Source organism: Zootoca vivipara, chromosome 3 (assembly GCF_963506605.1).
Source record: "Zootoca vivipara chromosome 3, rZooViv1.1, whole genome shotgun sequence".
Classification (NCBI taxonomy): Eukaryota; Metazoa; Chordata; class Lepidosauria; order Squamata; family Lacertidae; genus Zootoca; species Zootoca vivipara.
The window spans coordinates 84,135,084-84,148,479 of NC_083278.1; the positions used below are offsets into that span (position 1 = coordinate 84,135,084).

The 13,396-nt window shown below is 39.7% G+C and overlaps 1 protein-coding gene across 1 annotated transcript in view; it reads left to right on the top strand.

The window, feature by feature from the left end:
* DNAH8 (dynein axonemal heavy chain 8) overlaps positions 1-13,396 on the top strand; it is a 130,334-nt gene that overhangs the window by 74,534 nt on the left and 42,404 nt on the right. Inside the window, exons 57-67 of the mRNA XM_035110511.2 lie at positions 645-767; positions 2,239-2,369; positions 3,441-3,594; positions 4,447-4,611; positions 6,022-6,248; positions 6,820-6,938; positions 7,504-7,607; positions 8,198-8,374; positions 8,920-9,087; positions 10,280-10,492; positions 11,944-12,081. Coding sequence (XP_034966402.2) covers positions 645-767; positions 2,239-2,369; positions 3,441-3,594; positions 4,447-4,611; positions 6,022-6,248; positions 6,820-6,938; positions 7,504-7,607; positions 8,198-8,374; positions 8,920-9,087; positions 10,280-10,492; positions 11,944-12,081 — 1,719 coding nt within the window. The remainder of the gene's footprint in view (positions 1-644; positions 768-2,238; positions 2,370-3,440; positions 3,595-4,446; positions 4,612-6,021; positions 6,249-6,819; positions 6,939-7,503; positions 7,608-8,197; positions 8,375-8,919; positions 9,088-10,279; positions 10,493-11,943; positions 12,082-13,396) is intronic.

The window sequence follows — 13,396 nt, forward strand, 5'->3', positions numbered from 1 at the left end:
TGGTAGATAGCAGAATATTGTATATCAGGATAGGCACAAGGCACTATGAGCCACATCAAAAACAGATCACAAGCTTGAGGGTGACTGGTAGCTTTTCATATTCATTTGTGTTTGATTAACACAATGAACAAACATTATTTTCATAATTATGGCTACAGGAAGTTGAACCTATTGCAGCAGTTGTCTGCAGGAGCAGGTGCCAAACCCAGTTGCGGAGCAGGGTGTGTGTATTAGAAATTATCATACAAAAGAATTAGAAAACTAAATCTAGAGGCAATCCACTGTTATATGCAGCTACTGCTTGGGCTAAATAGCCCGCCATTAGTGGAATATACAACATAAACACTTCTCAGATACGGAACTGCCCACGAGTTAAGTCAGTCCTAGGGAATACAGATACCTACACCTCACTGAAATTTGTTTTGACAAATCCTGTCTTGAGAAGAATAAGTTGATATCATATCATTTCTAGGATATGATCTGTGAACAGAATAAAAAAAAATCAGTTTGGTAAACCCTTAAGGACATTTTTCAAAGACATATGACTTTCTTTTATTCATATTTTTTAAAAAAATGCTTATACATTAATTTATTGAAACTATTTTTTTAGAGGGAAAAGCTATCCTTATTTTCTTCCTTTTTAGATTCCATCTCTTGAATTCTTATCTGACAAGCTGCAGGGCTACCAGAAGCAGTATAACGAAGCTGTTAGAGGTGGATTCCTTGATTTGGTGTTTTTTAAAGACGCTATAACACATCTTGTTAAGGTCTGAATGCTTATTTAAAGTTATAGTCTTCATTTTATTTCCTGCACTAGTAGGGGAAGGGGGAGTCGTGACAGAGCAACTACCAGCTCACAGCCAGGAAAAAAAGATGGGAATGGTGGCTTTATTTTCCCTTTTAGCCTGCCGCACTCCTTCCATTGAGTCACTCCAGTGAGAAGGAATTTACTACTCCACAGCTAGGGCATGCTGGGAGAATGACAGTGGGGGGGGGGCATAGAAACCTTCAGATCCATGACTGCCAAAATTCCCATTTCTGGACCCATCACTGGTGGAGCAGCATTGGAGCATTTTGCCGCAACACCAGGAAGGTCTCCGGTTACACCAATGGAGGACCTTCCTTTTCAGCAGTGGGGCATAAGACTGCTCCCTTCGGAAGCAATCCTAAATATGGGGAGCCAGCAAAAATCATGCCATTTTAGATTAAGTCAACACATAGCATAGAGCATATAGTTAACACCAGATCCAAACTCCATTCAGGAGCGGAACTACTGTTGGCAGTGGAGAAACAAGCTTTTAAAATCCAGTTTGTGTTACACCATCCTTTTGCCTGCTTAAATTACACCAGGTGACCAGCTCATGTGACTGAGCTGAATGGGTTTAGGGTTCAGCCTAAATCGCCACCTTTGGTCCTGCCCATGCTATTCCCCTGGAATGCCCTTCATTCATGGTTTAAGAGCCATCAAGTTCAGCTCAACTGTCCAAGCCCCAAGTGAGCTGGGATGAGGGATTTGGGTCAGCATACATGTGGCCGAGTTGGGTCTTAAGCCAGAAACTAGCCTGGTGAGTTGGGAATCCACCACATCCTAATTTGCTCATCCCAGTGAGTCTAGGGTTAGGATGGCGCCCTTCCTTTTATGAGTGTCTCGAGACATTTTTCAAAAATTGAAAGCAACAAGCAGACAACAAAAACAAATAAAACAAGCAACAGGTAGAAGAATAATGTTATAGTCAGATAGTTTAAAGGTAGTAAAGGTAGTAAAACAATTTTCAAAAGTGTGGGTGAATGGGGGGGGAGAGTTTTTGCAAGGAACTGAAAACAAAACAAAATTGTGATCAGCTATACTGCTCTGGAAAGGGCATTTTGTAACTGGAAAAGCCTTGAAGATGAAAGCTTCACCTTTGAAGGAGGAGGTATTTGAAGAAGGACATTGGCTGATTACCTATAAAATCCAGTTGATGCTCCTTTTAAAAAAAACTATGGGAGCACCATATAAGAGAGAAATCTGTTGTCATTGGATATCCCCCCCCAAAAAAAATTTACACGGCATATTAAAATATGTTGCCATCTATGTATTGGTGGAGACGGATATGGAATCAAGAATGTTGGGAAGATTCATTAAACTAGGCACCATTGGATGGCTCTTTTTTAAAAATATTTTTGGATAATTATTTAACTTTGTTGACTTTGCATAACTTATTAAGTAGATCACCCCCCCTTTTGTGTGTAATGCAGATTTCACGAATAATTCGTACAGCATGTGGAAACGCTTTACTTGTAGGAGTTGGTGGTTCCGGAAAACAGAGTCTTTCCAGGCTAGCCTCTTTTATAGCTGGATATAAAATATTTCAGATAACCTTAACGCGGTGAGAGAGAAAAATATTTAAAATAAGTGGTTGATGAAGTGCTGTTTCCCCTATATAATTAGAAGCTATGCTTGCATGTATACACCATTATATGAGAATATAGAAGATGAGATTCATGGCTAGATGGCCATCATAAAGATAGCCTGGCATATTCATGTGTTCATGATATCACTGATCCTATGGTCAAGGAGGATATAATGTGGACAATTTTGTGCTCAACAAAACTGTATCAAAATTCATCAATTACTGAAGAGATTGGTAATGTTGAGATAATGGTTTGACTCCAAAAGTTCCCCTGCATGTATTGGTGTTTTCATTTTACCCCTCCATGCCCCATGGTATGCCATTCTAAAGGCAGTGTGGATAGTACAAGCAGGGTGGCACGGTAGAAGGAGGGAGTGCTTACAATTATGGCAATTCTCACTCAGTGTTCTCGCTTTCCTTCTATTCTTCTTTTTTTCTTATTTCAAAACACTTTTAAAGCCACTTTTGGCTCCCCTGCTCTGAGAGGACTGGCAAAGGCAGTAGCTTTCAAAAGTGTTTTGAACTAAAAAGGGGTGTGTGTGTGGACTCTGCTGCAGTTTCTAGTCATTTTGAGGGTTGTTGATTGAAGCGGAATTGCAACCCTTGAAATGGCCACTCCCATTTGTCACTAGCGAATGAGATGATGGCCTGACAATCTGGGTTAATTAGGAAACACCGGGGGGGGGGGGCGACGGGGACACAAACTGGTACGGTAATTGTAGTCTCCCTTGATTCTGGCCAGAGGAATTAAAGGGTCTTGTGAAAGGTGGTGTTTTTGATTTCTTAAAGCTGCTTAAGTTGTTTTGCTGCTTGCTTCATTTTCAAATGTGTTCTTAAAATACATTTTGAAGAAGTAGTATGCGCACTATGGAATATGTTTATACAAGGATGCCCCTCCTAAAAGGGGCAGTCCTTGTTCAGTTACCGGTAGCTCTTGCTCCCCTCTCTTGCTGGCTTCAGTGATGCAGACTACTTTTCCCGAAGTTAGTAGGTGATGAATCAATACTGCATGCTAAGCTTCCTGTCCTTTTCATTTTTGCTTCCTAGATCATACAATGTGAGCAATCTGACAGACGATCTAAAGCTTTTATACAGAGTTGCTGGTGCTGAAGGAAAAGGAATAACATTTATTTTCACAGATAATGAAATAAAAGATGAAGCGTTCCTGGAATTTCTTAATAACCTGCTTTCTTCTGGAGAGGTTAGCATTTCAGCTCAACAGAGGCTTTTATAGCTGTGTTGTTATGATGACAGTTAGATGTTTTGCTTGTCCTTCTATTTCAAAAGTTCAGGGTAGGTTTGACTGCAACTCCCATCAGCCCCAGCCAGCATGATCAGGTTAATAGTCAAGGATGATGGAAGTTAACACCTGGGGGGGGGTCCCCACATGAGCTACTGTTAGCAGAGATGTAAATCTTGAAAAATATTTTTTAAAAATAAAGTTACAATTCAGGGATAAATTTTAAATGAAATTATTTATTTCTGGGATCATGCCCATGTCCCTTGATAAGGCAGGAGCAAAGAGGCTTTTGGGAAGTGGGCTGAACCCACAACTAGTTTTCAGGGATAAACTTTATTTATTGAGGTCTATATTCTTGCATGTTTCCCATGGATTATATAAAAGTTGTGCAAATGTGATTATTTTTGTTGGAGTGAGAACTCTGTGGAATTTCAAGCACTGTATGCACAGTGGTGTGTTGTACGCACAGGTCCTATCTTTTACCCAACAACCAGATTTATATGCACAAGGCCCTTTAAAAAAAGCTAAAATCCTGACAATCAGAGTGTGGCAGGGGGCTAGATTCAGTTCCCTCTCCCCTGCCACACTCTTGCTTGCCAAACAAAGACTCCGCATTCATGGTCCCGGTTGCTTTAAACATGGTCCATTGGATTAGAGTACATCTCTTCAAGTAAGGAAAGAAGATAGCCTTTGGCCTGCATATATAAAGGCTTAACTATTAGACAGTTTTGGAAAGGAAACATAGACCTATAGTTTACAAAGCTGCATTATAAATACATAACTGAATTTTCATTTTTCTCTGGCTCTGCTAAGATCTCCAATTTATTTGCTCGGGATGAAATGGATGAAATAACCCAAGGATTGATATCTGTAATGAAAAAGGAACTACCACGAGTTCCTCCTACTTTTGATAATCTTTATGAATATTTTATATCACGATCAAGGAAAAATCTCCATGTTGTTCTCTGCTTTTCTCCAGTGAGTTTCCTTTAAAAATCATATCTACCTTCCTTGGACATATTTCCTTATGATAATCCTCCCCCATTCAAGACTATATATTTAAATGTGAATAATAATATTTTTTATGGCAAACGTGCTCTTTAAAGACAAATCCTGGAAGTTTGGCTCAGCAGTCTAGCTCATGGTAATTGTTCTACAAACAATTTCTGTATGTGGTCTACAAAACTGGAACACGCAGCTATGTCCTATGTATGTTAATTTTGAAGTTGGTGACAAGGAAGACTCCAAACTACCCTGTAGAGAAGGGAAAGTAGTTATGAAATAGATTGCAGCTTAAGATATGAGACCTTAGATGCAAAAAATGCCACCCTTTTTATTGGAAAGATTCAATTATAAAGAAATAAAGTGATGCAAAGAAAAGGAAAACGGAAAAAAACCACAGAAATGTACTAGGATAATAATACCAAACTTATAAGAGAACGTATATTTTTCATATGTATTTACTCACACACACCCCATATGCGGAAATGTTTTTTAAATTCCAGATCTCAGCCTCTGCATTTAGTTGTGCATATGACTGATAAAATTAATTATTAATTATTTCACCACTTTATCACATGGTAGTGATTTTTCATGCACTTCTGGTAGGACCTGAGCCGTGTCTACTGTTGTGGGTTCTGAAAAAGGTGTGGGTGGAGCTAGCAACAATAGGGCTGGTAGCTCCATGTTGATCTCAGAGGTTGTGGTTTTCTGAAATTGTAAACTTGGCGGTGTCTCCCTCTTGTCCGCTGCCAATCTGACACATGAAGAATTCCACATCTGACCTGGATCGGTAGATTGTGCTGCGCAAAGTGGTGAGGGTGAAAGACACAAGTACGATGCTACTATGATTCTGGGGCACAGGGACATGGGAGTAGATTTCCACGGATGCGATTCCATCAGATTGAGAAATCCTTGAGCACAAGTGGTTTCCATTCTTGGTCTAATTCAGCAACTGGGGCAAGAGGTTAAGTTCAGCCTGGATCTAGACACGTCAAAGAAGCGTTTCAGTTAAATGCGTTGTAAATTTAAACAGGGAAAATGGGTAGAGAAAAACAGGACTCCACATTGCCATCTGGTGGCACAATGTTATATCACATATACAACACATATACAGTAAATAGCTTTTACTTTACCATTCTAGCTGAGTCCTCAGTCCCCCACTTTCTTTGCAAATAACAAACAGTTAACAGTTGCAATCGCCAATAATCTGACAGACTTTAAATGTGCTTAATCTTTCCCCTTTCCTTTTTGCATGCAGTTAGATTGGGATTTGTATGTGAGGGAAATAATAGCTAAAGTTTTGTTCCTATTATTAAGTTTGCCTGGATAAAAAATCATTTATATTACAATTAATTTTTTTTGTTTTGTTTTTTGTATTCTTGGTAGGTTGGTGAAAAGTTTCGTGCGCGTTCTTTGAAATTTCCTGGCCTTATATCTGGCTGCACCATGGACTGGTTTACTCAGTGGCCCAAGGAAGCCCTTGTTGCTGTATCACATTATTTCCTGTCAGAGTTTAACATTGTCTGTTCTCCTGAAGTTAAAGCCCAAGTGGTCGAAACTATGGGCATCTTTCATGATCTAGTTTCAGAAAGCTGCGATAATTATTTCCAAAGGTAGCGTTTGAAAAATATGTAGTAATTCTTTAATGATAACATTTGGTACTGGAATATGTATTTTTATAGATTATTTTATATACATATAATGCATTTAAAAAAAATAGTTAAACCAGCTATGGATTCGGTTGCTCAGTTATAACTGTTGTATGAAAGATGCAACATGTAAATTTTGTACTTTTATATGAAAATTTAGGTAACTCTTCACATCTTTTTTTTCTTTTTCAATTACATTAAACTTTGGATTCCTGTTAATAAATATTTGACACTTGTTTGAGAAAACAGATAAGCTTAGAATCGAACTGCCCCTATACCTAGACATAATAGGGGATTATATCTAACATGGTTACTTGGGTTTGAGGCAGATGAGCAGTTATTTATTTCAAAGTCGTTATAGCTTGAAATCAATTTTTACAACCGCAGCTCATTAACATGCATTGCGATTACAGCCGAAAGTGAAATCTGTGGCTTTTGCCATTGACATAATTGTACTAGTGAAGATGAACATAGGTTTAGGATTGTATCCGATGAGAACATGAGCATTTGAGCCAGTCCCCATTGCATGTTCCAGGTACCGGAGAAGAGCTCATGTGACCCCGAAGTCTTACCTCTCTTTCATTAATGGCTACAAAGATGTTTATGCTGAAAAACTAGCCAGCATTAATGAACAAGCTGAGCGGATGCACATAGGTAAGATAAGATTACTCCAGCTCACTGCCCCTGCCAACAATCTCCTCTTCTCTCTCAGTCCTCCCACGCCACAGCCAAGCCAACCTCATCCAGCTGGGTCCCCCGACCCTCAGTGGTGTCTCTTTAGGGAACTGCTGGGCAGAGGTGGTGCAGGAAAATCACCTTTCACCCTTCTGGATCCAGCTACACAAAGGCATGATTCGCCTCAGAAGTTTTCCACCTAAAGAAAAGTCTTCATGAGATTTCTCCATGTATTCTATATGAAGATAACAAATTTCCTTCAATTTTTTTTTTAATTCCCTTTGACAAACCAAACTTAGATCCAGATTTTGCCAGGACATAGCTTTTTTTTTTGCTTTTTTGTGTGCAGAGATGCCAATTAGTCTATAGAGACAGGTTTCACTTCTAGTTTGGCAGCAAATAACATTGCATATAATGTGGGTGATATCCAACTACGGTAAGTCATATTCAGAGTAAATCCATTGATTTCAATGACTCTATTAACATTGACTATTACTCATCATAAATAACTTTCAATTATTCTGAATTTTGATGCCCTTTGTAGGTCTTTCTAAGCTGATGGAAGCTAGTGAATCTGTTGCTAAACTCTCCCAGGAGTTGGCAGTGAAAGAGAAGGAACTGGCTTTGGCATCTGTAAAAGCAGATAAAGTAAGTTTTATACCAGAATACAGTATTTTATAAAGGAAAGTGACTGAGTTCACTGGTTTTGTGTCCCCCCCCCCCAATGTTTTGAAAAGGAGAAATCTATCTAGTGTGTAGCAGCACTATCCTTGCCCCATTGCTGGACTGCTGAGTTAATTATATGTTGCCCCTGCTTGCTTTGCTTTCTGACCCCATTATCCCCACCACCCTACTACTCACCTTTCCCTTACAGCTCACCAACTATGTAGGGAAAATACTTTTAATCGGTTTTGTTTGCCCTCACTAATATTGTACTTGCTGCATGGTTCCTGATCGGCTAGGATCGCCCATGTGCAATACAGGAATAATTGCCCTTATTCTAAGCTAGCATTGTTTGGCATCATTGATGTCAACACATTAATTAAATGTGTAAGGGTCAGATCCACCCACCCAACCCTGGAAGGCTAGGTGGGGATAAGCCCATTATGAGCTGGATCCTGTGGACGTGGCTCATGAAGAGCTTGACGAAGTAAAACCTTTAGTTCACCATTGCTAGCTCTCTTCCATTGCAAACTTCCAAACTGGGTGACCCTGCATGTTTTTAAATTTTATAATAGGTGCTAGCAGAGGTGACAGTAAGTGCTGAGGCATCAGCTAAAGTGAAAAATGAAGTTCAAGGCGTAAAAGACAAAGCACAGAAGATTGTAGACGAAATTGATTCAGAGAAAGTAGTAGCAGAGGCAAAGCTGGAGGCAGCTAGACCAGCCTTAGAAGAAGCTGAAGCTGCTTTGAATGTGAGTGACATGTTGTAACAGAATATTCACAGTTCTCTTGAAGCCACCATAAATGAAGAAATCAATCATACATGAATTGTATAATGTAGATAATATACCATTGTCTGCCTGCCTGCCTGCCTGTGCTGCAAAGTGCAGTACCTATCTTTGAAACTGGAGGTACAAAGCTAGAAACGTTGTTAAACATTAACAGGGTTTGAAATAGTCTTTTATTTGTGCTATTTGTGTTGTTCAACATTATTTTCTAATTTTTATTTCTTTCATTGCTGAATACCTTGCCTTATCTCAGATGCTCTGTGCACTATGGCAGCTTTGGGAAATATACTGTAGTTTGTAAGTCTGTGCTGACTATAGCTTTCTGCAGTCTGGTAAAACTGTGCTTCAGTTAAATTTTTGATGTCCCCGTTTGAAGCTGAGTGTCCCATTATTCCTCATTTTGTCTATTGCTTAGAGAAATGTGATGTTAAAGTCAGGGTACTAAGTTTCCCCTTTGCCCATATACAATTTTGCCCAAGCAATAAATGAATTTAATTTTTCCTTTGCAGACTATCAAACCAGCAGATATCGCAACAGTTCGAAAGCTTGCCAAGCCACCTCATCTTATCATGAGGATCATGGATTGCTGTCTGTTGCTATTCCAAAAGAAAATAGATTCAGTTACCATGGATCCAGAAAGGCCTTGTTTGAAACCATCTTGGAGCGAGTCACTGAAAGTAAATCCCATTTCCAAATGCTTTTAATACTGGGGGTGGGGGAATCAATGGCTTGGATCTAGTGGTGCCCTGGTTTCATAGCTGCCAAGTTATCCCTTTTTTTAAGGGATTTTCCATTATGCTGAATAGGCTTCCTCGCGAGAAAAGGGAAAACTTGGCAGCTATGCCTGGTTTAAGCCGAAGGCATTTCTATTTCCACAAAAGGGAGCTCCCAATTTTCCTGTGAGTGTCAGATGCACTTAGACATGACATTACTTCTGCCTACCACTTGAAAGGAGCATTACATGCAATTCCACCTTGGTATTTCTTCTTGAAATGAACGACAGTTTATAAATTATATTGACAACAACAGTTATTAAAGGAGACATTTGGTGATGCCCACTATGGCCTCATGGTCTGATCTTGCCTGGAAACTGCAGTGTGTGTGTGTGTGTGTGTGTGTGTGTGTGTGTGTGTGTCAGTGGGCTTCCCCTAATGAGCTGCTTGGGCACTGGGAGAAAAGGATGATGGACTAGAATGAGCCATTGCATGATCCAACAGGTTTGTTCTTATGTTCTTATATTTTTTATGAACATAAGAGCATTATGCTGTTCTCCAGAATCTCATATAGGGCAACATACCATAAAGGACCTGAAGTTTATTAAGCAGGTTATTTGAGGTGGCCAGGAAATGTTTATTAGAAATGTCCTGTCCATTTGTTAAATTCATCAGAGTTTCTGGCCACTGCATAACAGTTGTCCAATCAACACAACTCTTAAGACAAAGATGGGTAACTTTTGGCCCTCCACGTGCTGTTGGAACTCTTAACTCCCATCAGCCCCAGTCAGTTTGACCAATGGCTTAGAAGGATGGAAGCTGCAGCCCAACATCTGGAGGGTCACAGACTCCCCAAACCTAAAACAGTAACAGTAAACAGTAAATATCTGAAGAAGTGTGCATGCACACGAAAGCTCATACCAATGACAAACTTAGTTGGTCTCTAAGGTGCTACTGGAAAGAATTTTTTTTATTTTGTTTTGACTACGTTATACCAACAAAGCTACCTACCTGTAACAGTAAACAGCCGGTCATTCGCTTCATTCCACCACTTCGGTAGAATTTAGAAACTAGGAAATTAAAAAAGAAATACAAATATACAAGGAATAATTAGAATTGGGACAGTGTTTTACAGGTGTTGTTTGTTTATTTTCAGCTAATGAGTGGACCATTTCTGCAGAGTCTCCAGCAGTTTGCTAAAGATTCCATTAATGAAGAGACAGTCGAATTGCTACAGCCTTATTTTCAAATGGAAGATTATACTTTTGAGAATGGTAAAAAAGTCTGTGGTAATGTGGCAGGGCTTCTTTCTTGGACACTGGCCATGGCAACATTTTATGGCATAAACAGAGAAGTACTGCCTCTTAAGGTAAATGGCAGCTTTTGATTTGAAGTGCATTTCCATTTATTGAGAGGCAAAAGAAACCATGCAATGTCTCTTTTGTCTGCTTCTGCAGCGTTGGGTGTAATGGGACTAGAAACATGCCCCCCCCCCTCTTCATATATGATACCACTAATCTTTAAATAATATTTAAACTTCCCTTGAAATTCTGGCAGATGTTGCGTTTGTTTGGGAAACTCCAAATCTAGTACCTTTAATTTTGTTTTGGTTGAATTTGTTGACAAATTATTTTTAAAAATTGAACAACAGTTAATTTTTACAGTTTGAAGCCTTGAACTATACAATATTGCAAGGAACACAACTAAAACATCTTTCTGAAGATGAAAGAGCAATCATACTAATACTAATATATTTACCAGAACAATATATGCCACCCATTTGACTGGGTTGCCCAAGCCACTTTGGGCGGCTCCAAACAAAAAGTAGTAAAAACACAATGCAACATCACACACTGAAAACAATCCGTATTTGATTGACGGTATCATGCAGTACTTTTCACCTCCCCACAAGAGTGGATTGCTTCTATAACTCAAAGCAGGGCTTTTACTGTGGCTGTCTCTGTTTTGTGGAACAGCATTCCTGTTGAGATACGAGATGCAAAACCACTAACTGTACTTTCTGGGGGAAACATAACCCCTTCACTGTATTCTTTTTGGTGCCTGCTAAATTTAGACAAGCCTACCCAGATATTTAGAATGTTGATGCATCTGCTTTTATTTTATTGTTGATCTTATTTTTTTAAATGGTTTAAGTTATTGTTGTTAACTTTTTTTATTGATCATTTTATTGTTTTATTGTTTTTTGTAACCATCTCTGAGGGTTTTTACAATCAAGTGGTATATAAATTTTATGAAATGAAATAAATAAGACATTTTTATTCTGACAAGCCTTCCCAGCTGAATGAATAGGTTTCTGCCATGATTGTCTACTGTGTCGACTGTATATGTTTTAATTCATTTGCTGTTCTTCTAAGCTGGTTTTTTGGCTGGTTTTATTATATTTTGTACATCAACTTGAGAAATCTATGGGGAAAGTGAATAATAATAATAATAATAATAATAATAATAATAGGCACAAGACCCTGTGAGGAAAGACTCAAAAAATTTATTCAGACCAGCAAATACAGCCATTTACTATTCAAACAAAGCAAAAAGCAGAATATCTGGTTGTAGATCTTTCCCTGTCTCAATGAGTTGTCATATTAGTTCCTCTATGCCAGGGAGAGGCAATTCAGACAAGTAAAATCCCTCTTTGGACAATTTCCCTTTAGACAGCTGCTTCATCTAGTTAGCCTTAGTGTTTTGTCTGTCTGTTTTTCATAGCTAAAAAAGCAGCAGCAACAAAAACCTTAGATGTAGTTATAGAAAACACAGTGCATTCCTGAAAACATTGTCACTTCATTCATTTTTCATTTTTAGGCTAACTTGGCAAAACAAGAAGGGCGTTTGAAAATAGCAAATGCAGAATTAGGAAAGGCTCAAGAATTATTAGATGAGAAGCAAGCAGAACTGGATAAAGTGCAAGCAAAGTTTGATGCAGCTATGAAGGAAAAGATGGTAAAACAAGAGAACCTGTTGAAAACTTAGAAGTATAGGATGCTTTGTTTACTGTATGGACTTAATCCCCTGACCAGCCCCGAATAAGGTTTTATAAAATGCTGCTTCACCAAGAAGAGAATTTAGGATGCTGATTTCCTAGCTGGCCACTGCCTTATCTTGAACTTATTTCTGACATGGGTATGGTATTGAAATGTTGCTTGTGGGCCTATTTACTGTAATAGTATGCAGGAGAGACTATCGTTTTTCTACCCTAGTTGACAGAAATGCAGATTTTAGATAGATAGGTAGGTAGATATGATAAATATTACACCAGCCTTTCCCAACATGGTACTATCCTGATGTTTTTGGACTACAACTCCTATGCCTCAGTAGCTGAGGCTGATGGGGGCTGATGGGAGTTGTAGTCCAAAGCATCTGGATGTCTCCAGGTTGTGAAAGGTTGTACTGTATTACGCTGCTTACTTGCACAGGTAACTCGTATCTTACCATTATTTCACTTACATAATCACAGCGTAAATGTGGGGTTTGAAGTCAAGCCAGCTGCCTCAGGAACTGGGCTTAGGTAGCTGCCAAACAAAGACCAGGTATAACAGAGTCATTAGTCTGACAAAAGGTGAGACATTCATTAGGCAAGAAAGCAGGAGGCTGCCAAGATTACAGGCTATGCTGGGGGGAGGGAGGAATGTGCCTTTAAAAAAACTAGGCTTGAGGTAGCAGCAGTGGCATAGGGTGTGTGTGTGGGTGCCTCTCCATAAGGTGGGGCATCCGGGGGCAGGGCGCAGTGTGGGGCCAAGCTGCTGTATCCCTCCCAGGCAGGTGGCTGAGGGGAAGGCATCCGGCGTGGGGCTGGAGGGTGCTACACCTTGGGGTCCAGTGTGCCGCCCGGTGCGCCCCACTCCTTCCTCCTCCTCCTCCCTCCACTGCTGGGTATCGTGTGGATGGGGAGGAGTTATTTGGAGCAGGGGTTTCCTGGGAACAAGAAAGGAAGTAGGGAGAACACCTGGTGGGGGATGAAGGACAACAGCCATTAGAGCTGGCCAGGAAGCAGGAACAAAGGGATGGTGCTTAGGATGGCTGGGCAGATGAAGAACAAGATGCTCTTGAGATGACAGTGCTGCAAGATCTGCACCCCCTTCATCTAAACTCAGGTGTATAAATGTGTATTTAAACCATATTTCCTAAAGAAACTACAGCCTCTGTCACATGTTGATTCTAAACAGAAACACGACCCTGGATGATCACCCAGAACCCCCTGGAATCTTGTGCCCCACTTGGCAGAGATTGGGGATGACACACACTCTTTGTGTGTTTA